Below are 25,005 nucleotides of genomic sequence, written 5' to 3'. Positions count from 1 at the left end.
TCTGCCAGCCACTCGGCACACATCATCTCATTCAGTGTCAGCATGATGGTTAACACTTGCCAACAAATCCAGCAGCCTGATCAGCTGGGAGGGGCTGAGCCCACCCCAGTGCAAGCCCACCCTCCAATCCTCTTTCTCCCATTGTCTCCAGCAAGGTTATTGAGCACTGCAGTAACTTTAAAGAGGAGAACATGGACACGTCCAGATAAGGCCTCCGCCACCATGGCCCGCCACTGCTCTGGACCACGAGGTTGAGAGGAAGCGCGCTCAAGCCTCCCAGCTGGCAGATCCCCACGCCCCGGGGAGCCTCCCACTGGACGAAGGGACACAGGGGAACTTTTGCACAACCGACGCTTTTCCTTAACATTAGTGAGATATATATATTATATATATATATATATATTATTTTTTTTTTGGTTAGGAAGTGTGAAGTTTTGTGTGTATGATTTCTGTACAAAAACAAAAGAAATAACCCCCTGAGTCCTTGCAGCTTCCCTGGCCATCCTCAAGCCCCTACTTTCAAAGCCTTCATCGCTGCCACACTCACTCCCACCCCTGCCAGACTAAATGCCTCTAACATTGTGAGTGTCCAGCCCGTGCCCTGTAATCTCCGACCCTGGCCTCGCTTCCCATTCAGAGAGGCAGTGGGGCCCCCAAGAGCCCACTCCAGCCTCCTAACCCACCCACCGAAGCCCGAGAACGCCGTCTAGGTTCCTCGGTGCAGCTGATGGGGTTTGGGGATTAAAAACTAACCCCACTGGGTCTCCCCAATGCCTTGGTGCTCCCGGCTGTGGGCCTCTGGGGTGAGGAAGTGAGCCGTACCTGCCTCGGTCCAGGCAGTCCCAGCCCCAGAGGGCCTTCAAGGCGCCCAGTGGCTCTGCTGCCCTCTGGCCAGGCCTGCCTGAGGCCACGCTGCTATGGAGGCTGCGTCCTAGTCTCCCACCAGGCCCCAGGCTGTGGAAGGCCCCAGCCCAGGGCTGGTCAGAATCCGGGCAGACTCCACTGCCCCTTCCGCCAAACATACCCGGAACCTACGCACCCCACCACCCGCCTCCCGCCCTGGAAGCCAACAGCTCCGGGGGCCAGGGGCTTGCTCTCTCACTCCCCACCCCTCATCAGCCTGCAGCCCCCACGGTGCCCAGGCACCCCACCAGCAGAACTGAGCCTGCCTCACTCGCCCCTGCCTGCCCCGTGGCCCAGAGGAGCCCACACCTCTCCCGCGGGCAGGGGGGTCCACACGCCAGCCTTCCCTGGCGGCCACAGGCAGACACCTCCAGACCAGCATCCACCCTCTCCCGCCTTGCCCCCAGGCTTCCCCTTGGAAACCTCTGCACTGGGTTTCAGAGAAGTGTGTGAGACACACAAATGTATCTCAAAAACAACTTGTGGTCCTCCCTTGACATCACTCTGATGCTTCTCCGGTGCTTCTTATGGCACCGACAGCAGGGAGGAGGCCCTGTCTGGAACAAGGGGCCGGGGAGCAGAGCTGACTGTAGGCGGCCCTTAAGGGGTGGCTTTTCGTCCCTCCTTCCCTGGGCCTGTGCTCCCGATTCTCCTGGCATTCCTGCCTCCAGACAGAACAGGCGGGATGAGCAGCCCAGGGAGAGGCACCCGGTTTTCTTCCCCTGGGGTCTTCCCCCCACACCCCAGCCCTGGGAAAGGCCAGCTGCCCTGTGGCCCCTCCGCTCAGCACACGGGCCCCATCTGCCCTCCCTTCCATGCTCACATGGCCTGTGCCAGACCCCAGGCAGAGCTCACATCGCATCGCTTTACCAGCCGGGGCCTGGGTAAATGTCTGTACTTTGGGATGTCACAGAAATACATTTTTGTGCAAAGTGGAGAAGAGCGGAGTGTCTTTTTTTTGTGGAAGGGATGGGGCCATGGAGAGGGGGCCTGGGCTGGCTTGGGCACTGGGCCTAGAGGGCGAGAGCAGTGACGGGAGGGTGCATCGGGTCAGTTTGTGGGCCCGGCCCAAGGGGACAGGTGGCAGTTTGGTCAGTTCAGTCGCTCAGTCGTGTCCGACTCTTCGTGACCCCTTGGACCGCAGCATGCCAGGCCTCCATGTCCATCACCAACTCCCGGCGTTTACTCAAACTCATGTCCATTGAGTTGGTGATGCCATCCAACCATGTCATCCTCTGTCGTCCCCGTCTCCTCCTGCCTTCAGTCTTTCCCAGCATCAGGGTCTTTTCAAATGAGTCGCATCAGGTGGCCAAAGTATTGGCGCTTCAGCTTCAGCATCAGTCCTTCCAATGAATATTCAGTACTGATTTCCTTTAGGATGGACTGGTTGGATCTCCTTGCAGTCCAAAGGGCTCTCAAGAGTCTTCTCCAGCACCACAGTTCAAAAGCATTCGTTCTTCGGCAGTAGCAGATGGGGCTGGAACACCTGCTTTTCCTCTGTGGTCTCGCCACACCCCTGTGCCCAGACACTGAGGGTCCAGCTGGCCACAGACCAACAGGGTCCCTGCTTCCAACGGCTGTCTGATGGTAGAGACAAATGTTAAATACGAGATGATGATGGTGTGTGAGAAGCAGGGAGAAGGGAACACAGAGCAGGCCCCTCGGGCGGGCCAGCAGGACTGCTGTCCCGGTGCGGGCAGGGGAGGCTTCTCACAAGGGGAGACCTTCGAGCTGAATCCAGCAGGAAGACAGGGCTGCCAGGCCTGGCTGTAGAGGGCCAGGAAAAGGGGGGGTCCTAGACAGAGGGCCTCTGCCAGGAGAAGGGCCTTTCAGGGAGAACCATGAAGCAGCCCCTGTGGCTACAGCAGAGGGAAGGATCAGGGGCGCCAACAAGAGGGGATGAAGGAGCCGGGGCCAAATCGTGAGGTGACTGGGCTTTGCCCAGCAGAGTCCGCGTTTACACCGGCTATTTGTCCCAGAGTAACTCTCAGCAGTGCTCTCCATGCCCCCGAGGTAGTACTGAGGCCACACCCAACGGTGGAGAGCTCTTCCCCAAGAACAGTCCAGGCGCTGGTCCCAGATCAGGTGGACCTGTTTCCACACGTGCCAAGTGGGTGTGTCCCCAGCGCCCAGTGAGAGATTCTCTGCTAGACCAGACTGGAGCCAGCTCCATGCCCTCTTCTCCACCAGGCCTCAACCTCGGCCTATGAAAACTACAAACTCTTCAGCTCCAGGGATTTCATCCACTCCCTCCTCTGACTTCACACCTAGAGTTTCTAACAGCCCTGAATCACACCTGGAAGATGACCCTACCTGACCGACCCCCCTCCCTGCCCCTGTTAAAGCGCCTGCCCAAGAAACCTCCAGGCTGCCAAGAGAATTTACTGTTTGGGGCTTCTCTTGTGATTCAGTGGTAAAGAATCCGCCCGCCAATGGAGGAGACACAGGATGGATCCCCAATCCAGGAAGATCCCACGTGCCACGGAAACTAAGCCCACACAACTACTGAGCCTGTGCTCTAGGGCCTAGGAGCCGCAGCTACGGGGCCCACGTGCCACAATTACTGAAGTCCATGCTCCAGAGCCTGTGCTCTGCAAAAAGAGAAGCCACGGCAATGAGAAGCCTGCACACCACAACTAGAGAGAACAGCCTCTGCTTACCACAACTAGAGAAAAGTCCATGCAGCAACCAAGACTCAGCATAGCAAAAAATTTAAAAAATTAAATTATATTAAAAAAAAAACCGAATTTTCTGTTTAACATCTGAATAGCCTTTCTTAGAGCATTTACTAAAAACAGCTTAAAGTTGTGAATGCTTCCTCTGTCCCTCTGAGGTGTATCTGTACCTCCTATAACTCAGCAGCATCTTTCTCAAGGACCTGAAAGCCATCCCTTTAAAATGTAATCATCAGGAAGGATCAGGCCTTTGTCTCCCAGTCTCCAAGGGAGGACAGAAGCCTAACTTCAGTTGCTGCCAGCTAGCAGACACAGTTGGCTTAATGAGCATTTACCCTGACCCGCTCTTTGTAAGTCTTCAATTCCCTGAGTCTCATCAAGCCCCTGCCCTCCCCCATCTCTACTCCCTCATTCTCCCTTTAAAATACCCAATCACCTCTGTACAAATCAAAGTTACATTCAGTTCTTGTTGGATCCTCTTCCCTACCGCAATAGTATTGTAAAATACTATTGCGGTATTTTAGTATTTTACTGAGTAAAATCTGTCCTTACAAATTTAACTAATGAGCAACCTTATTTTAATCTTTGACACCAGCATAGGGGCTGACTCATGGAATCCTCAGGATTGTTTCTTTTTTAAAATTTATTTATTTTTGTTTGTGCTGGGTCTTCATTGCTGTGTGTGGGCTTCCTCTTTCTCACTGCAGTGAGTGGGGGCTACTCTTTGTTGCCACGTTTGGGCTTTCCACTGCAGAGCACGGCTCTGTGGCATGCAGGCTTCAGGAGTTGCAACATGTGGGCTCAGTAGTTGTGGGTCTCGGGCTCTAGAGCACAGGCTTAGTAGTTATGTCTCACGGGCTCAGCTGCCTCAAGGCATGTGGGATCTTCTTGGACCAAGGATCAAACCAGTGTCCCCTGCACTGGCAGGCAGATTCTTTAGCACTGAGCCACCAGGGAAGTCCCATAATTAGTAGATGTCCCCACTCGGCACACTAAGCCATGCAACCATTGCAGTGATTAAGACAAAGCCGCAAGTGACAGACACTCAAACACTTACCTAAGTTAGTCAAAGGTAAGAGGAATTTCATTCATTAATGCAACTGGGAATCTAGTATTAAGATCAGCTTTAGTAACAGTCAGATCTAGGGGCTCAGACCATGTTTTTAAGACTATCTCTCCAGACTTCCCTGGTGGTCGAGTGGCTAAGACTCTGCACGACCAGTGAAGGGGGCCTGAGCTCAATCCCCTGCCAATGCGGGGAACATTGGTTTGATCCCTGGTCCGAGAAGATCCCACATGGGGTCAGGGAACTAGACCCCACATGCTGCAACTAAAAATGCCTCACGCTGCAACTAAAGATCCTCCATGCCACAGCTAAGACCCAGCACACCCAAATAAATAAATATCTTAAAAAAAGAAAAAAAAAGACTGTTTCTCACTCCCTACTTCAGTGCTGGTTATCTCTACATCTCTTTATAGTTGGCCTCCTCTTCTCCCAGAATCTCTCACCACATAGCATAAAACTGGCTGCCAATTGCCATTATATCCTATTTCTCATGCTTGAGATCCAAAAGAATGCCCCTTTCTCTCTCCGCATCTATAGCATACTCTCATGGAATGATTCTGATTGACCCTGCCAAGTCACATGCCCACCACTTAGGTCCAATCACTGGGGATAATGAGATGAGGACCCTGTTTGCCTTCTAGTCACAGGCCCACGGTCTCTCTCCCACCACCCTATAAGTGAGGGACATAGTTCTTCCAGATCCACACAGGAGTCAGTTCTCCAACAGAAAAAGGGATGTTGAGCTGACAAAAACAACAAATGTCATAAGAGTATATTGCGGAGCCAGGAGGGCACTAATCTGATGGAGGAAGGTGGATGTTGGTATCAGTGGGAGGAAAAGAAGGAAAGGCAGGGCTGGAAGGGGAAGGCCCTGGGAACACAGTAAAGGAATGTAAGTAGTGAATGACATAGGCTTTATGGTACCACTCCAGTATTCTTGCCTGGAGAATTCCATGGACGGAGAAGCCTGGTAGGCTACAGTCCATGTGGCTGCAAAGAGTGGAACACGACTGAGCGACTTTACTTTCACTTTCACTTTACATAGATCAGCCTGAAACCCTAGGTTGGGCAATGTAGGTGCTGGTTTACAGCTGAGGCGACAAGTCAGTCCTGTACTAGACACTATTTCCAATATTTAGTCCTCCAACCACCTGAGGAGGGGTACAATTATCATCTCCATCATATAGACAGAAACAGAACTCCGCGTGGTTTTGTAACTTGCCCAAGAGCACACAGGTAGGAAGGGGCAGTGCTGGGATTTAGGGCTGTGACCCAGTCGGGCCCCTCATAGCCAGAATCTGCTACCACGTACCTCCACTCTGCTCTCATCCTGTCTGCAAAATCTGAAAATGAATAGACGGAGGTAAAGTTATCACCTCGGAGTCACTTTGGGCTAGTCCTGCCTCTCTTGAGGCTTCGAGCATCTCATCTCCGAAGCGGGCGCAATTCTGCCACCTGGAGTCACAACACTTGGATCTTCCGGGACGCATGCGTGAGGCTGTGGCCTGGGGGCGGGTGGTGGAACTCCAACGGGACTGGGTCGGGACTCGCAACGGGAGCTCGGTTTTTGAAAGTTACCTGAATGCTCAGGTCGGGGGGGTGGAGGATGGAGCTGGGGGAGTTACCGGCTGCGCGCGCGCCGGCCCCGCCCTCAGCTTCTTCAGGCACCTGTTGGCTCGAGGGCCTACTAAACCGCAGCTGTCGCCCAATAGGCGGCCTCCCTGGCCCGATCCGGCCACGCCCACAGCCCGTATCCGCCAATCCCCGGGTGGCCACGGGCCTTGTTCCTCGGAGGGCCCGCCCCTCTGAGCGCTTCTTCCGGGTGGGGCCCGGGGCCGAGGCGATGGCGCCCTGGGCGCTCCTCACCCCTGGGGTCCTGGTGCGGACCGGGCATACTGTGCTGACCTGGGGGATCACGTTGGTACTCTTCCTGCATGATACCGGTGAGCCGGAACCCTCGCGACCCCGGACCCACCCGATCCCGCGTGATTCCTCAGATGTTTGGGTCTCACTGAGTCCCTTGTCGAACCCCTCGGAGATCCTGGGATTCCCCCGACTCCTCCAGCGCCAGAGGCCCTCTCCCACCTCTCATTCCAAGAGCCACCTGCTTTCCGCCTAATACCCAGTTGATCTCTAATTAATCCCAGAATCTTCCTGATCCCTGCCAGATACCCTTGCCTGTCCCAGGACCCACCCGGTGCCCACCTGATCCGACGACCTATTCGAGACCCCATCTTCCCTGATCCTGGGACCCGCCCGACCCTTCCCAGGAATTGACTCCAAGATTCCGAGGATCAGCTAAATGAAGGGCTGGCATCCCGCCCACCCCATCCCTGCGTGGCCCTAGCTGCCCCAAGTCTGGGCTCCCCACCTTCAGGCAAGAGGACACGGCATAGGGGAACAGCCTGTCCCTCTTGTTCTCATCCCTGTGAGCGCTCATTCATTCCACCCACCCGCTTCCATCCTTCCCCCTCTTTACCTGCCACAGGGCACCTCCAGCACAGGCTTTCGCCCTTCCTCACTACCACCACCACAAGCCCCACCCCTTCCTCCTCGCTGCAGCCTAACCTCCTGGACCAGGGGCATTCTCACTTTCCTCCCAAGACCTGAGTCTCCTCCACTGGCTTCACCCCTTAGCCTAAAAACCTGCTCAGTCTCCCCACCAGAGAGAAACCCCCCACTGCAACCTCCTTTTCTTCTCCACTCCCTTTTACAGTCAAGGGGCACCTGAGTTGTCCATACTCTGATGTCTGGCTGGCTGACTCCTGCCTCTCCCTGCTCAGCCCTCCACCCCTTTCCCCCAAACCTTCAGTCACCTCCATGGGCTGGACCCTGAAGGTGGCCTGGACTCCCCTACAGCATTCCAACCTGCCAGCCACACCCTTCTCTCTCTCTGTTTCTTGTGTATCTCTGACCTGGCCAGCCTCTTCCCATCTCAGAGCCAGGGTCCTCCTCCCTGTACCCCATATCCAGCCAAGTCTGGTCCCCTCACCCCTTACCTCCAATCTGGCCAACCCCCCTGCCGTTACCCTTGCCCAGACACGCTCCTCTCTGTGTCCTGGATAGGCCTCCCCTCTGATCCATCTTTACTTTAGCACTAAGAAGGCTTTCAGAAACATGCATGCTAAGTCGCTTCAGTCATGTCTGACTGTGCAAACCTACGGGCTGTAACCCACCAGGCTCCTCTGTCCATGGGATTCTCCAGGCAAGAATACTGGAGTGGATTGCCATTCCCTCCTCCAGGGGATCTTCCCAACCCAGGGATGGAACTCGAGTCTCTTATGTCTCCTGCATTGGCAGGAGCTTCTTTATTGTTAGTGCCACCTGGGAAGCAGTTCAGAAAAATATCTGACCCTGTAAGCTTGCATGGTTCCCTACTGCCCTCCAGAGATAGTGTAGATTAACTGCTTTTTTTCTCTTCTCCCAAACCTGAACTTCTCCCTCCTGCACCCTATGTAGTGGCCACACCCGACCATTCATCAAACCCCATTTCCAGGACTTTGTTCAGCCAGGGACACACTTCCCCCCTCCAGTTGCACCCTCCCCCGCCACGCCGGTCCATGGTCCTGGCCTCACTCTCCCCCTCTGGCCTCTCCAGCACTTCGGCAGTGGGAAGAGCAGGGGGAGCTGCTCCTGCCCCTCACCTTCCTGCTGCTCGTGCTGGCCTCCCTGCTGCTTTACCTGACCGTGTCACTCATGGATCCGGGCTACGTGAATGTCCTGCCTCAGCCCCAGGTAACGAGGAGGCCCAAAGCCCTCCTCCCTCCACCAGGGAACTCAAGACTCCAGGGAGTCTCATGCTAGACCTAGCTGAGAGCTTTCCTAGGGAATCCCAGGGAATTGTCTTGCCAGACCTAGGGCCCCGTCCTACAATGAGAAAATTGCCAAGGTCCAGAGGGGAAGTAACTGGCAAAAGTCACACAACCTCGCAGTCCAGGGCACCCTGCCCCACTCTACCACCTCGATGACACATGGGATGGGCCCCCAAATGTGCACACCCAGAGCTAAGCTGGCCCCCAAGGGAGACACCCACAAGTCTCATCTGCCTCCCAAGGGACCCCCATCTCATCCTCTGTCCCCCGTTTTTCAGGAGGAGGCCAAGGAAGAGCAGACAGCCATGGTTCCTCAGGCCATCCCCCTTCGGCGCTGCAGATACTGCATGGTGCTGGTGGGTGATGCGGGGACCTCGGTGGGAGGACTCAGGCAAGGCCGAGACTCCTTGGCCTCACCCCCCTCCTCCAGGAAGCCCTCCCAGATGCCAGCCCTGACCTCCCGTCCTCATTGCTGGGCCTAGAGGGGAGCCGGTGTTGAGGCCCAACTCCCTCTGTGCCCACAGCAACCCCTGCGGGCTCGGCACTGCCGTGAGTGCCGCCGCTGTGTCCGCCGCTATGACCACCACTGCCCCTGGATGGAGAACTGTGTGGGCGAGCGCAACCACCCGCTCTTCGTGGCCTACCTGGCGCTGCAACTGGTGGTGCTTCTGTGGGCCCTGTACCTGGCATGGTGGGTTTCCCTGGTGCCCTGGGTGTGGGGGAGGACCAGCACCCCCCAGGCTCCCTCTTCAGGGGCCTCGGACCCTCCCCCAAACGGCCATCGCCTCGGGCGACCCAGCTCTGGATCCTTGTCGCTCTCCTTCCGTTGCAGGTCTGGCCTCCGCTTCTTCCAGCCCTGGGGGCTCTGGCTGCGGTCCAGCGGGCTCCTGTTCGCCACCTTCCTGCTGTTGTCGCTCTTCTCCCTGGTGGCCGGCCTGCTCCTAGCCTCGCACCTCTACCTGGTGGCCAGCAACACCACCACCTGGGAGTTCATCTCCTCCCACCGCATCGCCTACCTCCGCCAGCGCCCTGGCAACCCCTTCGACCGTGGCCTGACCCGCAACCTGGCCCACTTCTTCTGTGGATGGCCCTCGGGGTCCTGGGAGGCCCTCTGGGCCGAGGACGAGGAGGAGGAAGGCAGTAGCCAAGCTGTTTAGGGTCGCTGGAAGCCGGGGCTACCATCTGGTGCCTGAAAACCAGAGAGGCTGAACCCAGAGGGGTCGACCCTCCAAGGGCCTGGGGCTCCTCACTCCTGCCCACTCCTTCCAGGCCTCAGAGTAGAGCCGAGGGACTATACCCAGCCTCGGTGGGCAGCCCTGACCTCCCCAGGCAGAAGAAAAGGAAGAGGACCCATGGTGGAGGCTCAGGCACAAAGAGACACCTGGGCTTCGAACATCTCCATCCCACCCCCCAAGCCAGACTGCGTCCACTGCACAGTTTTATAAATTTAATGAACCATAAAGCAAGTCAAGTATTAAAAAAAACAAACCATTCCTCACTGTGCCACTCTTTCTGGTCTAGGTCTCGCAGCAGGCAGGGGAGAGGAGGTTGGGAGAAGGGGGTGGGCAGCACTCGCCCGGTGACTGAGCAGTGCCCACAACAGCAGCCCCATGTCCACCACCTCGAGCCCCAAGGGCCCATCAATCCCAGGGTGCCCAGGTGGGCAGACAGGTGGGCAAAGCAGAGGCTCAAACCGTCCGGGGTGGGGGAGCGGGCAGGGGGTAGAGAGGCCGGGAGGCCCTCAGGGCTCCAGGAATCTCTCAGACACGAAGTCGAAGTCCCGGAAGGCAGCCTGCTGGCGGGCGGTGAGGGGACTGCGGGGGTCAGGTGGGGTCAGGGCAGGCGGCAGCCCCGTGAACTCGCCCTCGAAGTAGCGCAGGTCTGTGGGGCCGCAGAGGGTGGGCACAAAGGGGGGCTGGACGGCGCGGGCGAGCAGAGCCTGCCAGTCGGTGGTCTGGGGGCAAAGGCGTACCTCAGATGATGGGAACAGCAGCCCCCGTGGGCCCTCGACCCCTCCCTCTGCGCCAGGCACCGGGACCACCGTGGCACGACCGCTCACCCTGAAGAAAGGCTGGGTCTTGATTTCCTCAGCATCTCGCTCGCCTGCCCCCAGGCGCTTCTCGGGGCACTTCTGGAGGAGCTGGGGGCGAGGACAGGGTTCATTCAGGGCGCTCAGCCCCAGGCACTGCCGGCCTGCCCCCAGCCTCTCGGGTAGGGAGCCCGGAGAGCCACGAGTAGCTCTCTGGCCCAGCCCGGGACCCTGCAGCAATTACCTTCTGAATAAGCTCGAGGCCTTGCACCGACAGAAAGCGGGGGTACGGGGCTTCCGCATTGACGATGCAGTCAAACACCTCCTCCTCGGTGTCCCCTGGAAACGGGCACTGCAGGGAGGGGGCTCAGCAGGGAGCGCCACCCCCCCACCTCCACCCAACCTGGGGGCCCCAGAAGCTCTCCCCATCCAACACTCACCTCGCCCACCAGCATCTCATAGAGCAGCACGCCCAGTCCCCACCAGTCCACAGCCCGCGTGTAGGCCTCCTGAGTCAGCACCTCGGGGGCCAGAAACTCCGGGGTGCCGCAGAAGGTGCTCGTCCGGTCCCCGAAGCCGATCCCTGCCAACCAACACCCATACTGATGCCAGCGTGCTGTGGCAGCCACAAGAACCTCTGGTTGTAAGAATCAACCACCAACCCTTAGGACCCCATGCAAGGAACCTCGTGCCAAGCCCTGCCCCGCATCCTTGGAGGTGGGAACGGTTTTTATGCCACCTGATAGATGAGGAACATGAGTCTCAGCAAAGCCTGTGTGCCAGGGCCATGCAGAAAGCAGAACCCAGTGCCCTCTCCTAGCCCAGGCTCTCCCTTCGGCCGAGGCCAAGGGGGTCTTTCCAAGTTTTTAGGGCGGGGAAGGACAAGCCAAGGACATGCGTCTAGCTGGTCCCTGGAAGGAGGGCTGGGAGGCACATTTTCTGGAAGATGCCACTCGTTGCCACCCTGCTGGCCTCAGTGGAGCAAGCAAGGCGGGAGGACACAGGCTCTTAAATGGGAGGCACCCACCTTCCTTACAAAGCCCAAAGTCCGCGATCTTCAGGAAACCCTGGGCGTCCAGGAGAAGATTATCCAACTTAAGGTCTCTGAGGGCAAGGCAGGGCAGACCCCGAAGGAGCTGAGAAGTGCTGAGGCCCAGGGAACAGCGGCCCCGCCTCATAGCAGCCCAGGAGGAGGGCAGCCCCTGACCCCCTTGCCTACTCCCCCAGGATCCTGGGGGCAAGTTACCTGTAAATGATCTTCTGCTCGTGTAAGAACTGCAGCCCCAGGACCACACAGGCCAGATAGAACCTGGAGGGTTGGTGCAGGAGGGAGTTCAGGCCCAGGACTGTGGAGACAGGGCAGGGAGGCACCAGGGTGGCCATGGCCTGGGGACCCCCGATATCCCTGCCAGCGTCAGATGTGGGCGAGAGGCTGGGAGGAGCCTCATGGGGCAGGGGTGGTGCTCCTTCTGATAACAGCCTACCCTTCCCAGGCCCTTAGATTGTGCCAGGAATGACACCAAATGTCCACATGCCCATCCTGGCATCCTCCTGGCAGCCTCCGTTGGTCCCCTCATGCCTATTTTTTTTTTTTAATTTTTAAAAAATGTTACGCATTTTTTTTTTTAACTGTGCTGGGTCTTCGTTGCTGTGCACAGGCTTCCTCTAGTTGCGGTGAGCAGGGGCTACTCTTCACTGTGGTGCCTGGGTTTCTCATTGCGGTGAATTGCGGGTAATGATAACTGTTTCATAGGTTCAGCTACAGAGCATGGGCTCAAGGTGTGCGGGCTTCAGTAGTTGCAGCCCTTGGGCTCGGTAGTTGCTCCGAGACATGTGAGATCTTCCTGGACCAGGAATCGAACCTGTGTCCCCTGCACTCGCAGGCGGGTTCTTAAGCATTAGACCACCCAGGGAAGCCTCATCATGACTATTTTTTGAAAAGGATCTGAGACTCCTGGTAAACAACCCACCCTGGGTCACAGGGCTGACACGTGAATCTGGGCTCCAGAGTCCATACTCTGGTGGGCAAGACATAACAACGCCATCTGTCAGTCCCTTACTGCTCACCGGTCCCTAGGCGCCACAGTTTTAAATGTTATGTCCGATGCACCAAGCCTATAAAGCAGTTATCATTATTCCCAGTTCACCGCCATATACACTGAGATCTGAGGTCACAAAGGCTGTGAGGGCTTGATAACCAAGATGTGAACCAAGACCTCCCTGACTGCACGCGCTCTTTGGCTGATGGGCACCCTAGAGGAAGCAGGATGAAGGTGCTGCCAGGGACAGAGGGCCCAGGGAAAGCTGGCGGGAAGAGGCGAGAGGGGGACCCACCGGGCCTGGGGCTCAGGGAAGACGTCCTCATGGATCTGCATCATGAGGTCACCGCCAGGCGCGAACTCGGTCACAAAGCAGGCGTGGCTGGAGGTCTGGAAGCAGGCGAGGAGGGGAAGCAGGAACGGATGCCCTGTGCAGCCCACAGCCTCGAGGATTCGCTTCTCACAGTACAGGCTGCAAGAGTAGGGCGTGGGTTTTACAGGCAAGGAGGGAACCCAAAAGGGAACTAAGACCTCCCCTGGCTGTGCCCTGTCACCCACACAACTCCCCTGGGTCACTGGCTCTTAAAACTGCCAGGCAGGTAGAGTGACGGTTCATATGTACCCAGGGCTGGCACAGGGCTCGAACTTGTACCCCCACCCTGTTCCCATTTCACAGATGAGGAACCTGAGGTGCACAGAGAGGAGACCTGCCCAAGGTACACAGTTCACAACTGCAGTTGCTAATAAAAGAGCCCAGGCCTGGCTGGCCCCACAGGGTCACTTCTTCAAAGCCCCAGCAGCATTCAGCTGCCTTCTGGAGCCACCAGTGCAGCCCAGGCCTGCAGTCCTGAGTTCTCTCCAGACACCGGGGTACTGGGAGACCCCCAACCTCAACACACACCTCTCAATCTCGTCCCGGCTCAGCACCTCCTGCTTCTTCAGTGCTTTGATGGCATAGTATTGCCCCGTCCCCTTGAACTGGACCAAGAGGACCTGGGGGCCAGAGAGAGGTTTGGGCTCCAGGTGGGAAGTACAGGAGCCTGCTTCCCCTGCCTACTGCCCCCCAGAGCCCAGAGCCCTCTAGCAAATGTGCTGAGGGCTGCCCACCCCCTTCTGCTGCACCTCCTCAGCCCCTTACCTTCCCAAAGTGGCCCCGGCCCAGCACGGCCAAGCAGCGGAAGTCCTGAAGCCGGGGGGGTTTCCTGCAAGAGAGAGGATACAGGAAGCCCCCAGAACAAGAAAGGGCTGGGCCTCCACCAGGAGTCGCTCCAAACCCCCTGTGTTCAATCCTGGGTGGTCCCCCTCTAGTGGGGAGCTGCAGAGCCCGGGGTGGGGCAGGGTTCCCGGGACTGCAGTTTCCTGGGGTCTGGCAGGCAGGCTGAGCTCAATAATGTGGGTTCAGCGAGTGAGAACCTGAGAGCAAGCCAAGGAGCCCAGGGTGAGATGTGAACATCTGACATGCAAATACCCAGATGAGTGGATAAAATGTCTCAAACACTGAGGTGAGCCCGCCGGGGTACCTGGTAGCCGGGGCTGGCAGAGGCGGCTCGAGTCGAATCCTGGGCTCCATGTGGGGGCGTTTGGTGCGCTGTGAGGGGAGAGGGTCTCAAGGCAGAGCAGGGCTTCCTTCCCTCCAGCCCTGCCACCCGACCTGGGCAGCACCCAGGGTGACCAACCCTGCCCTGCTGCCCCTCACCGGCATCTCTTCGGGGGTTGGCTCCTGGGCCAGGTAGAGGCGAGGGGGCTTGGGTGGGGGTTGGATCTCTTCTCGCAAGGGGGTCTTCTTGGGTGGGAACTTACTGTGGGATAGAAGCAGACATATACTGGGCACAGACAGCTGGAACAGTGGCGGGCAGGGAGGGCGGGGGTGGACGCACAGCCACGCGAGACAGACAGACAGGTCAGAGGGTGAGCCACGGGGCAGGCACCATCTGCGTCTGGAGAGAGGTGACACCGCAGAGAAGCAGGCAGCCTGGGGTGAGTGAGGTTCCTCACCTGGGCGAGTCGGGATTGGTGGCCCGCTGGGGTGTGGCTGGGGTCTGGGAGCACGTTTTGGGGGGGCTGATGGTGCTTGGGGAGCTGCAGGGCGGCAGCAGGCTCATGACCAAGCGCCCCCAGGCTGCCATGCTGAGGTTCATCTGGGAAGCCCTCAGGAAGTCCTGACCTGGGACAGAAGCAGCCTCAGTCTCGAGGTCTCTGGAGGGGCCCAGCCCTGCTGCTCCCTGTTCGCCAGCCTTCCATACCTCTGCGTTTTGAGAAAATGCGTTTCTGCCTCTGCAGTCGGGGCCTCCTCTCAATGACAGGGTCACAGAAGGTCACCTGTGGGGGCAGGGGGCAGGGCTGAAGACCAGTCCCCTCCCACCTGCCAACCTGCCCTGGGCACCTCCTCAGCCTCCAGGATCCCAGCCTGAGCCCGTTGTCAACAGATGCAAGAGCTACAGGGATTCACAGAGAATGGATTCAGCATCCTCACTGGTACCAGGAGGGGAACTGAGGCCTGGAGAAGAAAGGGACTTGTCCAGGGTCGTGCATGCGGCGGGGCGGTCAGGACAAGGAGAGGCCGTTCCTCTCCTGTGAAGTCCTCAGAGAGCAGCTGGGAATCTTTCATCCCTGGAGAGCTCCTCCCTCAGGGCCTCAATTTCCACTCCTAGCTGTGGGTTGGTGGGGGAGCACAGTCTCCAAGGCCCCTCTCGTGCTAACAGAGCCAGGGGCCCGTGAGGTCAGAGGGCAGGGGCCGGGAGGCACCTGGGCAAAGAGCTGTCCCTGTGGCACCAGGCTGAGGGACAGCTGGTGACAGGCATTGTCCAGGAAGTCCTCCAGCCGCAGGAAGGCCACGCCGCACAGCTGCCTCCAGTCCCGCCAGTGGACCCCGATCTCCAGCTCCCGGGCCTACACAGGGAGGCCAAATTGAGTCAGGTGGAGCCTGGCACCAGCCACTACCCATCCAGCTTTCCACCCTGCTGCCCACGATCACCCCCGTCCACACAAGGGCAGCCTCACCCGCTCCAGGGCGATGACAAAGTTCTGGTCCCAGGACTGCTTGGCCACAGGCCCCCAGCCTGTCTGGCCCACAACGCGATTGTCCACCTTCAACACAGCCAGCACCTCACCTGCAAGGCCAGAGGTGGGGCTCAGGGCAGGCCAGCAGTGGTGGGGGGACCTTCGCGTTCCCCAGCTCCCCGGGCCCCCTACTCACTGGCCAGCTCGCCTCCCCCACGCTGCTGCTTGGCTCTGCTCCGAAGCCAGCCTTGGGAGGGGCTCCCGGCCAGCGCGGCCGCGGGGGAACGTCCAGGCACCGCTATCAGCAGCTGCTCACAGCCCAGGAGGCGGACCTGCAGCGTCCCTGTCGGGGAGCGTAGTGAGGGGCCATCATCGGACACCATCCTCCAAGGGGTCGCTGGGACCCTAGGAATGCTGCCTTCTCACGGAGGTAGCAAACCAACAGCCTGCTTGCCTTAGGCCTCGGCTGCCACCTGGGGGCCACCCTGGGGGCCGACCAACTGGTCCTCCCCTCCTGCCAGCCCTCTATGTGTGGGAAGAAGCAGGGACACAGAGGCAGAGGAGTCAGACTCAGACCTCAGTCCGCATGCTGCCCAGGGCTCTGGGCCTAGGGAGCACCATGCCAGGTTCGAGAGCCCCAGAGGAGCAGGGTGCCTGGCCAGCCACCTCTTCCCAAGGCCTGTTTCCCCATCCATTCAGTGGAAAGGAGTGCCAACTCAGCCCCACTTCCTGCTGTGGGTACCAGTGTGTTTTGCCAACCAAGTGGGTTCATTCTGAGGACCAGTAGAGATTTGTCCCTCCAAGGGTAGAGGAAGCAGTAGGACTCTAGCAGCTCTTGAGGCCACACATGGGGCCGAAGAGCACCATTTAGGGAGTCGGGGCCTGCAGGGTTATACTCCGATAGACCTTGTAAACCGAGGCAGTGCTCAGGATGGGAAGGTCATCCTAGAAAGAATGACTGGAGGAATGTGGGTGTTTAGCTGGAAGACAGCTTATGGGGCAGCTTCAAGTACCTGAATTTTAGGCCTTTTAACAAGCCCTAGAGATGGTTGGATAGCATCACCGATTCAACAGACACACACTTGGAAAGACTCTGGGAAATAGTGAGGGACAGGGAGGCCTGGCGTGCTGTAGTCCATGCGGTTACAGACTCGGGCAGGACGTAGCAAGCGAACAACAAATAAGACCTTGCCCTCACCTTTCCCAGCTTGTCGACTTGGTCAACTCCCATAAGCCCTTCAAGGACATGCCTCCCCCTCCAGGAAGCATTCCTTGGTTCCCCAAGGCCAGATGAGGGGGCCCGTGCAGTCCCTGTACTTTTCCCCTTCAGCTCTGCTCACAATGGAACAAGGCCTATCTATTCTGTACCAGCTCTGTGCAGGCAGGGGCTGGGCCCTCTAGTTGGCACTGGGTCCCAGGTGGGAAGCTCAGGGCTTCCATCGTGTCAGATCCACTTGGGATAAGGAAGAACTTTCTAATAGTGAAAACTTCCCAGAACTGGGTACCAAGGTCTCCAGGGCTGTGAGCTCCCTAACACTGTCAAATCCAGCCTAACACTCTCATGGTTCCTCATTGAAACACACTGGGGAAGAATTTTGGAGAAGATTTTCAATCCTGGCTTCACCATCCCTTAGCTGTGTGACCTTGGGCAACTGACACCCCTTCTCCAGACCTCAGTTTATCACTCTGTCAAATGGGGGTGATAACATCACCTACTTCATAGGGTTGGTGTGAAAATTCGAGCACTTCACATGCAACAACTCACTGAATTGTCACACCAGAGTCCTATGAAGTAGGAGCTGTTACCACCCCCATTTGACAGAGTGATAAACTGAGGTCTGGAGAGGGGGTGTCAGTCGCCCAAGGGCACACAGCTAAGGGATGGTGAAGCCGGGATTAGAAATCTTCTCCAAAATTCTTCCCCACTGAGTTCCAGGCTCCTCCCTGGAAGGGAAGGAGAGCTTTGAAGTAGGATGGGCTCCCAGGTACCTGTCATGGCAGTGGGCTTCACGAGCGTCCCTGAAGGCTGTGGGTTCCCAGACGCAGCAGTCCGCAGCTCCCGGGCCACTCTGCCGCGCAGAGGGTGGGCAGGAGGCAGTCTCTCCAGCAGCTGCTCCAAGGCCAGCCGCAGGAGGTCCAGTTTCTGGCAGGACTCCTGGAGCTGGGCCTGAGCCTGCAGGAGGCATACGGGCAGGGGATACAGGGCCCTGGGGTAATGGCAGGGGCAGTGGTTCAGGCCACCCAGAGGCACTCTGGATGAGGTCTAGACTAGTGGTCCCCAACTTTTTTTGACAGCTGGGACTGGTTTTGTGGAAGACAATTTTTCCACGGACTGGAGGCGGGAGGGATGGTTTTAGGACAATTCAAGCACATTACATTTTTGTGAAGCTGAAGCTCCAATACTTTGGCCACCTGATGCGAAGAGCCGAATCATTAGAAAAGACCCTGATGCTGGGAAAGATTGAGGGCAGGAGGAGAAGAGGACAACAGAGGACGAGATGGTTGGATGGCATCTCTGACTCGATGGACATGAGTTTGAGCAAGCTCCAAGAGATGGTGAAGGACAGGGAGGCCTGACGTGCTGCAGTCCATGTGGTCGCAGAGTCAGACACGACTGAGCGGCTAAACAACATTTTTGTGCACTTTACTTCTAATCTAATGCTGCCGCTGATCTGACAGGAGGTACCGGTCCGCGGCCTGGAAGTTGGAGACCCCTGATCTAGACAAGAATGTGTCTTCTGGGCTTCCCTGGTGGCTGAGTGGTAAAGAATTTGCCTGCCAGTGCAGGAGACATGGGTTCGATCCCTGGTCTGGGAAGATTCCACATGCCTTGGGGCAACTAAGCCATGCACCACAGTTATAGAGCCTGTGCTCTAGAGCCTGAGAGCCACAACTACTGAGCCCTGAATCCCTGTGCCCTGCAGCCTGTGCTCTGCAACAAGAGAAGCCACCACAGTGAGAAGCCTACGAACCGCAACTAGAGAGTAGCCCCCGCTCACCACTACAGAAAAGCCCAAGCAGCAACAAAGACTCAGCAGAGCCAAAAAGAAAGAAAGAAAGAAAATTATATATATAAAAAGAATGTGCCTCCTGTTTCCTCATGGCCATTGCTCATGTGGTCCATGATACCCGTCGAGCGGTATCATGGCCACTACAAAGGGTGGTACCAGTCAGACAGGAAGCACGGTCTGACCTCGGCCAGCACCTTGCGGTCCTGCGTTCGCCGGCTACCGAGCAGCTTCACCACGTTCTTGGCACCCTCGGCCACAGCAGCCTCGATGCGTAGACGGTGCCGTAGCTCCTCTACCATCAGCTCAGGACCTGGGAGGAGGAGGGGTCAGCCTCAGGCCCCTGCCCTGCTCCGCCCTGCCCAGCCCCCTTGGCCAGGCCTCACCTGGCTCGGGGGACCCGCTGGCCTCCAGGCTACTGATCTTCATTCGCAGCAGGGCCACCTTCAGCTGGCTGTCCTGGAGCATCTGCTGGGCGGCCGCCAGCAGCTTCCTCTCCTATAGGGTTGCAACACATACCCCATCAGGCCAGGACTAGGCCAGAGCCTTCCTGGTCAGACTAGGGACTGGGCCAAGCCTCCTCCATCAGTCTGAGTTGAAGCTAAGCCTCCCTCAGTAGACCAGATAACTACAGCCTGTTCAGCTCAGTTCAGTTGCTCAGTCGTGTCCAACTCTTTGCGACCCCATGGACTGCAGCACTCCAGGCCTCCCTGTCCATCGCCAACTCCCAGAGTTTACCCAAACTCCCATCCATTGAGTCAGTGATGCCATCCAGCCATCTCTTCCTCTGTTGTCCCCTTCTCCTCCCGCCTTCAATCTTTCCCAGCATCAAGGTCTTTTCCAATGAGTCAATTCTTCGCATCAGCTGGCCAAAATATTGGAGTTTCAGCTTCAGCATCAGTCCTTCCAATGAATATTCAGGCCTGGTTTCCTTTAAGATGGACTGGTTGGAACTCCTTGCAGTTCGAGAGACTCTCAAGAGTCTTCTCCAACACCACAGTTCAAAAGCATCATTTCTTCGGAGTTCAGCTTTCTTTATAGTCCAACTCTCACATCCATACATGACTACTGGAAAAACCATAGCCTTGACTAGACGGACCTTTGTTGGCAAAGTAAGGTCTCTGCTTTTTAATATTTTTTATATTTTATTTTTAAAAATTATTTATTTATTATTATTTTTGGGGGCCCAGGCCACATGGCATGTGAGCATCTCAGTTCCCTGACTAGGGATCGAACCCGCACCCCTTGCATTAGAAGTGCAGTTTTAACCAGGAAGCTTCCAAGCCTCCCTTTTTAGACTAGCTCTGCAACAGAGCCTTCCCCATCAGACTAGACAAGGAAGGGCTCAGGTCAAGCCTCCATTTCCACATCATGCTGGGAGTTGGGACAGGAGCTGGGACTTCCCTACTAGACTTGGGGTTGGGCTGGGATTTCCCATCACCCTGCTGTTTTGCCTTCTTTGTTAGACAAAGGATTGGAGTCAAGATGAGATTTGGGGCCTGCCTCCCCCATCAGACTAAGGGTAGAGTGTCTCCCTTACAGGATCAATGGCTAGGCTGCATTTCCCTATCAGATTAGGGGCTGGATCACTACCTTCTGGAATAATCTGAGAACACAATCTCTTCCCCCCAGGGGGCCTTACCTTGGGAGTGCCGCTGGCGTAGGTGTGGGTCATGTTCTCAGCCCCCTGCTTGACCTTCAGCTCCACCTGCAGCTGCCTCTGTAGAGCTTCCAGGTGCCGAGCCCTTGCCTGCTCGGCCAGCGGCCGAGGTCCTGAGGCCGCGGGCTCTGTGTGCAGAGTGTGGGGCACATGAATGCCTGCCCCAGAGCCGAGAGCCCTCCCCACCCCCCAATGCCTCGCTTGCTCCTCTCCAACTCTCTTGGGCAGGGCTCTCTCAAGAGAAGCTCTGAGAGTAGATCAGAGCCAAGATCAAGGAGCTGGGTCAACTTGGCACTTCCCGTCCCGAGGGGCCTCCTCGTGCTCCTCACTCACCAGCCGGGCCCAGCCCAGGCCCGGGCAGCAGGATACGGGCGTGAAGCTCCCGCAGCTCCCCATGCAGCTGCTCCAGGCGGCGGTTGGACGACCGCAGCAGCTGCTGCACGTGGCCCAGGTGGCGGCGGTCTGTGGCCACCCGCCGCAGGTTTTCCACACCCTCCTTGATCTTCAGCTCCTTCTGGATGGCCCGGCGGATCACCTCTTTCTCATCCTCCAGGGGCTGATGGCCTGCCCCAGGCTGTCAGAAGGCAGAGGGATCAGGCCTCTGGGACCCCACCTCCAAAGCCTCCGCTCATCACAGAAAGAGGGAGGAGAGAAGCAGGTGTGGATGGCAGCCAGGACTGACTGACCCACAGGGTGCCACTCTGACCTCAGAGCGAGTATCCCTAAGCCAGACGGATGCCCCAAGGCTATTTATCCAGCCCACACTCCTGTCGTCTGCCATCAGAGAGAAGGGGAAGAGGAAAAAAAAAACTGTTAACATTTATAGGGTGTTCTGTTCTAAGACCTGTGCAGATATGAACCTGTCGAACCTGAGAGCAAGCCTGTGAGGTAGGTGCAGTTATCAGCCCCATTTTACAGATGAGGAAACTGAGACACAGAGAGGTGACATAATTGCTCAAGGCCGAAACACAAAGACGGAGAGGCACTGTCTCTTGGGCCCCAGTCTTTCCCTGCCAGCCACACGTAATCAGGCTGCTCTCAAGTCTAGGATCCACACTAAGGTCTGACGGCCAGAAAAGAGACCCAGGGGACTTCCCTGGTAGTCCAGTGGTTAAGAATCCGCCTTCCAATGCAGGTGACTCAGGTTTGATCCCTGGTCACAGAATTGAGATCCCGTATGCCGCAGGGCAACTAAGCCCGCACTCCACGACTAAAGAGCCCGCAACAAGAGAAAAACCTGTGTGCCACAACAAAGACCCAGAACAACCAAAATTTTTTTTAATAACTTAAAAAAAAAAGAGGCTCGGCACTGAGAAGGGACCCCCCCGAGGTCAGACAGACAGAATACCCTACCGTGGCCTGAGTAGAAGAAGCCAGGGCTGCTCCCTTGAGGGTCTGACCCCTCAGGTGGCAAAGCAGAGGCCCAGTGGGGCTGAGGAGGTCTCCAGGGGCCCACTCCCAATGCAGCTCAGCTCTTGGGAGGAAGTGGAAGGCTCTCTCACCACTTCACCCAAAGTGGGAGCAAGAAGAGGAAAATCTCTTTCCCAGAGGCCGTTTCAAACCAACCAGTGCCAAAGCTGACTTCAGCCCAGGGTAACTCATGACACCCTCACCCCAAGGACTCTCTGAGATCTTCCTTACCTCTCCATGCTCCATCTCCCGCGCCCAGTGGAAGGGGTGGCCACCCTAGTCTCAAGGACCCCCACCCCAGGCCTCCTCTTGCCCGCTGGCCCGGCTGTCAGAGGGCAGGGGCGGGCCTCAGGAAATCCTTTGAGGGCCTTAGGCCAGAGGGCCAGAGCCAAAGGCCTGAGCAAACAAAGATCTCATGGAGCTGGGGGCCCGGCACCGGGGTCCTGAGTCACCCAGCTGCCGCTGCTGGGCGGAGATTGACAGGAAATCGGAAAATGTGTACAAGCCACGGCGGGAACAGGCCGAGGGACCTCCGGAGGAAGGGGGAGGGAAGGAGGGGGCAGACACAGTCCTGAGAGTTGCCCAAGGGGTGGGGGCACTCAAGGAGTCTTCTGAAGTACACTTCACCCGTGAGCCGAGCGGAGCCCACGGTTCTGCCGGCTCCCGGCTGGAATCCCGCCAAGTGCGCACACACCTCTCCTTTTCCGCTGGGCGTCTGGGGCCCGATCTTGTTGTACAGACGTCCCCATCCCCCTTTGCTGAGGGCTAGCACTTCTCCTCAACACCTCCCCCCACCCCCACCCCGCCGGCCCCCAATAACGAAACACACAGCCTTAGTCCCAGGGCCCAGGGAACCTACTGCTGGAACCCCGCCCTCTCGCCATTTGGGCTGGAAGCCTCAGTGAACCCGGAGGTTCCCGCCCGGGGCGCTGGACTATGCCCCTCCCCCGGGGGTCCCCCAGCCCCGCCTGTGTGCTCCGGGAGGAACCCCACAAACTACGCGGGGTCGGCGTCCTCCGCCTGCTGATCACATGCTTCTCTTCCCCCCCGCCCCGAGAAGTGGTCCCCGTGTGCCTGCACCCGCCCCCTTTGCGGTCCCAGCGGGTGCTCATCGACCTTAGAGTCCTACCTGGTAGAATAGATTTTAAGGAAACTCTCGGGCCCACCCTTGGTGGCCCTGACTGCGGATTCAGATGTGCTCATGGGCTGGCCCGACGGAGGCTCTGAGTCACTGGGAGGTGATTTGGGGACATTTCCAGGGGGGGCAGAAACCACTTACACCCCCCCATCCCCCCCAGGGCTCAGATCTGCTCTGCGGAGATGTAGGGGGCCCAGGGCAGGGGACTGGGAAGGGACACGGGAAGGGGTCTGGGGGGCCCGGCCGGAGCCCGGGGCAGTGAACGAGTACCCCCTCGAATCCCCCCCCACCCTGGCCCACGCCCACAGCCCGTCCTTTCCGGGCGCCGTTCACCTGCCGCTGCGCCCCCTCCTCCATGTCGCCGCTCCCGCTGCTCTGCCCCTCCTCTCGACCACTCCGGTTCCGGAAGCCCCGGCCCCCGCCGCCAAGGCTTTCCAACTTGAAACTTCCCGGGAAGTCGCGCCGGAGACGCGGAATCCGGCGCCCCCTCCCGAGCTCCGCTGGCCCTGGCAGGAGCCGGGGATCAGCGCCGCCCCTCGGCAGCGCGGGATCGAGCCCCACTGCAGACCCCGAGGCCCCGGATCCGACGTCCCGGCGGAATTTGGAACCCAGGGCGCCTCATCTGAGGCCGAGGTTCCCGCTCCCGTGCGACACTGGGCCCCGCCCCGGGATACAAGGCCAGAAAGGGACATTTCCCGGGCCGGGGGTTCTCCAGTCGCCGCCGGGTCGCTGCAGCCAGAGGGGCAGGCCCAGGTGCGGACAGCGCCGCCTGCTGGCCTCGGGGTAAGGCCTGTGTGGCCGGTCCAACTCCGGGCCGGGTCAGCCTCCTCTTCCTCGGAACCCCGCTACGACCTGGCTCCCGCCCGAAGAAATCTCTCCTTCTCTCCCATGTCATTGGTGTAAAATGGGCTAATATCATACCTGTCGCCCCCTAATAAGTCTTGGCCCTGTCGGTAGACACTGTAAAAATGTATATGTGGGAAAATAAAGCCTTACCCAAACGATACCAAATTAGGAATGAATCCAAAATCTCTCAGGACCTCCCCCCCACCCCCTCCATCATTTGACTAGACTGGAACTCTGGTTCAGCCAGTGCTGTTCATTCAGCCTTTGCTCCAAAGCATTCATCTAGACAGAATACACATTTAAACCCTGAGGAGAAAAAAAAAAACACCATCTCAGGAAAATAGGCTGAGCTAGGTATTCTGGCAATGGCTTTCTAGGGGACCCTGGTTCTTTATTGCCCACTAGTCTAGGATTGTCTGGAGAAGGGAATGGCAACCCACTCCAGTATTCTTGCCTGGAAAAAACCCATGGACAGAGGAGCCTGACAGGCTACAGTCTGGAGGAGGTGGAGGTTTAATCGCTAAGCCAAGCTACAGTCTATGGGGTCACAAAGAGCCAGCCAGCCAGACTGAGCAACACTAGGGTTGTAGCTTCAATACTTTGGCCACCTGACAGGAAGAGCTGACTCAATGGTAAAGACCCTGATGCTGGGAAAGATTGAAGGCAAAAGGAAAGGAGGGCAGCAGAGGATGAAATGGTTAGACAGCATTACTGACTCAGTTTAAGCAAACTCCAGGAGACAGTGAAGGACAGGGAAGCGTGGAGTGCTGCAGTCCATGGGGTCACAGGGAGTTGGACACGACTGAGGGACTGAATAACATAGGGTTGTTCAGCCAATCCCTGTCATCCTTTGCTCACCAGCACCTTACGGGGCCAGAAGTGAATAAGGGTCTAATACTGAAGGTGGCTTATTTGCTGACTTTGAAGAGGTACCCTCCAATGACAGGAGAAACCATGTCAGTTCCTCTTTGACCTATTCCTTCACAGTGAATGAAAAGTGAAATGTGGCATAATGTGGGCAATCCCAAGATAGTCCTGCAATGGGAAATCAACCAAATTACACCAACATATGCAAAGGCAACATGGTTCAGAGGGGGAAATGACGACTTCATAATCAGAGACAAGTGACACTTTTACATAAATACAAACCAGAGTTGTTGAAGGCTAGACAAATATTTAACACCTAGTAAGCTAGGAGGCACATGGTACTCTTTCAGGTGGGGTTTATTGAGGTGCCCTTAGCTGAATGTTGATGCTAAATAACTGAGAGGTTACGACAGCACCTGAATTATGTAGAAGAGCTCAATGATTTTTCAAGTTTGCGTTCAAGTGTTTCATTGCTTTGTGGCCACTAAGGGGAAAAGGGGTTCCGAAGTAGAATACATCCACCTTTCCAAAGAACCCCAGGCTGGACAAACC

General features: G+C 57.4%; 3 protein-coding genes and 1 long non-coding RNA gene across 12 annotated transcripts in view; 2 read left to right on the top strand and 2 right to left on the bottom strand.

Annotated features, from left to right (window-relative positions):
* The window catches only part of ZER1 (zyg-11 related cell cycle regulator), a 30,157-nt gene extending 28,314 nt beyond the window's left edge, over positions 1–1,843 (top strand). For all 4 annotated transcript variants that reach the window (XM_019970975.2, XM_019970974.2, XM_070799377.1 and 1 more), the window contains exon 16: positions 152–1,843. In XM_019970975.2, the coding sequence (XP_019826534.1) occupies positions 152–209 (58 nt within the window). In that variant the 3' untranslated portion in view covers positions 210–1,843. The remainder of the gene's footprint in view (positions 1–151) is intronic.
* LOC139185859 (uncharacterized) lies at positions 1,837–6,441 on the bottom strand. The gene is made up of 2 exons (XR_011569458.1): positions 5,957–6,441; positions 1,837–2,484 (listed from the first exon to the last, which is right to left on the bottom strand). It is a non-coding gene; the product is annotated as an uncharacterized lncRNA (long non-coding RNA).
* Positions 6,428–9,950, top strand: ZDHHC12 (zinc finger DHHC-type palmitoyltransferase 12). Of its 2 annotated transcripts, XM_070799401.1 has the most exons (6): positions 6,428–6,587; positions 8,243–8,379; positions 8,735–8,812; positions 8,981–9,147; positions 9,187–9,211; positions 9,289–9,950. In XM_070799401.1, the coding sequence occupies exons 1-6, from the start codon at positions 6,488–6,490 to the stop codon at positions 9,598–9,600; spliced, it is 819 nt and encodes a 272-aa protein (XP_070655502.1). In that variant the 5' UTR covers positions 6,428–6,487; the 3' UTR covers positions 9,601–9,950. The 2 variants fall into 2 exon arrangements, with proteins under 2 accessions (XP_070655502.1, XP_019825119.2); XM_019969560.2 differs by lacking the exon at positions 9,187–9,211.
* On the bottom strand, positions 9,889–23,477 carry PKN3 (protein kinase N3). 5 transcript variants are annotated; one of them, XM_019970973.2, is made up of 22 exons: positions 23,074–23,477; positions 20,526–20,766; positions 20,175–20,320; positions 18,919–19,030; positions 18,718–18,845; positions 17,514–17,697; positions 15,721–15,867; positions 15,525–15,634; positions 15,270–15,413; positions 14,768–14,843; positions 14,520–14,688; positions 14,221–14,323; positions 14,045–14,112; positions 13,663–13,726; positions 13,426–13,517; positions 12,820–12,996; positions 11,732–11,794; positions 11,513–11,589; positions 10,926–11,068; positions 10,730–10,837; positions 10,560–10,596; positions 9,889–10,410 (listed from the first exon to the last, which is right to left on the bottom strand). In XM_019970973.2, the coding sequence occupies exons 1-22, from the start codon at positions 23,095–23,097 to the stop codon at positions 10,280–10,282; spliced, it is 2,544 nt and encodes an 847-aa protein (XP_019826532.2). In that variant the 5' UTR covers positions 23,098–23,477; the 3' UTR covers positions 9,889–10,279. The 5 variants fall into 5 exon arrangements, with proteins under 5 accessions (XP_019826532.2, XP_019826530.2, XP_019826528.2 ...); XM_019970971.2 differs by having other exon boundaries at positions 10,516–10,596; positions 18,730–18,845; positions 23,074–23,474; XM_019970969.2 differs by having other exon boundaries at positions 10,516–10,596; positions 23,074–23,473.
* Positions 23,478–25,005: the final 1,528 nt, after the last annotated feature.

This window comes from Bos indicus, chromosome 11, assembly GCF_029378745.1.
Source record: "Bos indicus isolate NIAB-ARS_2022 breed Sahiwal x Tharparkar chromosome 11, NIAB-ARS_B.indTharparkar_mat_pri_1.0, whole genome shotgun sequence".
Lineage (NCBI taxonomy): Eukaryota > Metazoa > Chordata > Mammalia > Artiodactyla > Bovidae > Bos > Bos indicus.
This window is presented reverse-complemented; position numbering and strand designations above follow the sequence as displayed.

What these genes read in the sequence shown, in the direction of transcription:
- ZDHHC12 (XM_070799401.1), top strand. Translation starts at nt 6,488, where the DNA reads ATGGCGCCCTGGGCGCTCCTCACCCCTGGGGTCCTGGTGCGGACCGGG. An exon ending in ACTCTTCCTGCATGATACCG is followed by an intron (nt 6,588 to 8,242) that starts GTGAGCCGGAAC and finishes TGGCCTCTCCAG; the next exon opens with CACTTCGGCAGTGGGAAGAG. An exon ending in GCAGATACTGCATGGTGCTG is followed by an intron (nt 8,813 to 8,980) that starts GTGGGTGATGCG and finishes CTGTGCCCACAG; the next exon opens with CAACCCCTGCGGGCTCGGCA.
- PKN3 (XM_019970969.2), bottom strand. Translation starts at nt 23,097, where the DNA reads ATGGAGGAGGGGGCGCAGCGGCAG. An exon ending in TGGGGGAGGCGAGCTGGCCA is followed by an intron (nt 15,635 to 15,720) that starts GTGAGTAGGGGG and finishes CTGGCCTTGCAG; the next exon opens with GTGAGGTGCTGGCTGTGTTG. An exon ending in AGGGACAGCTCTTTGCCCAG is followed by an intron (nt 14,844 to 15,269) that starts GTGCCTCCCGGC and finishes CTGCCCCCACAG; the next exon opens with GTGACCTTCTGTGACCCTGT.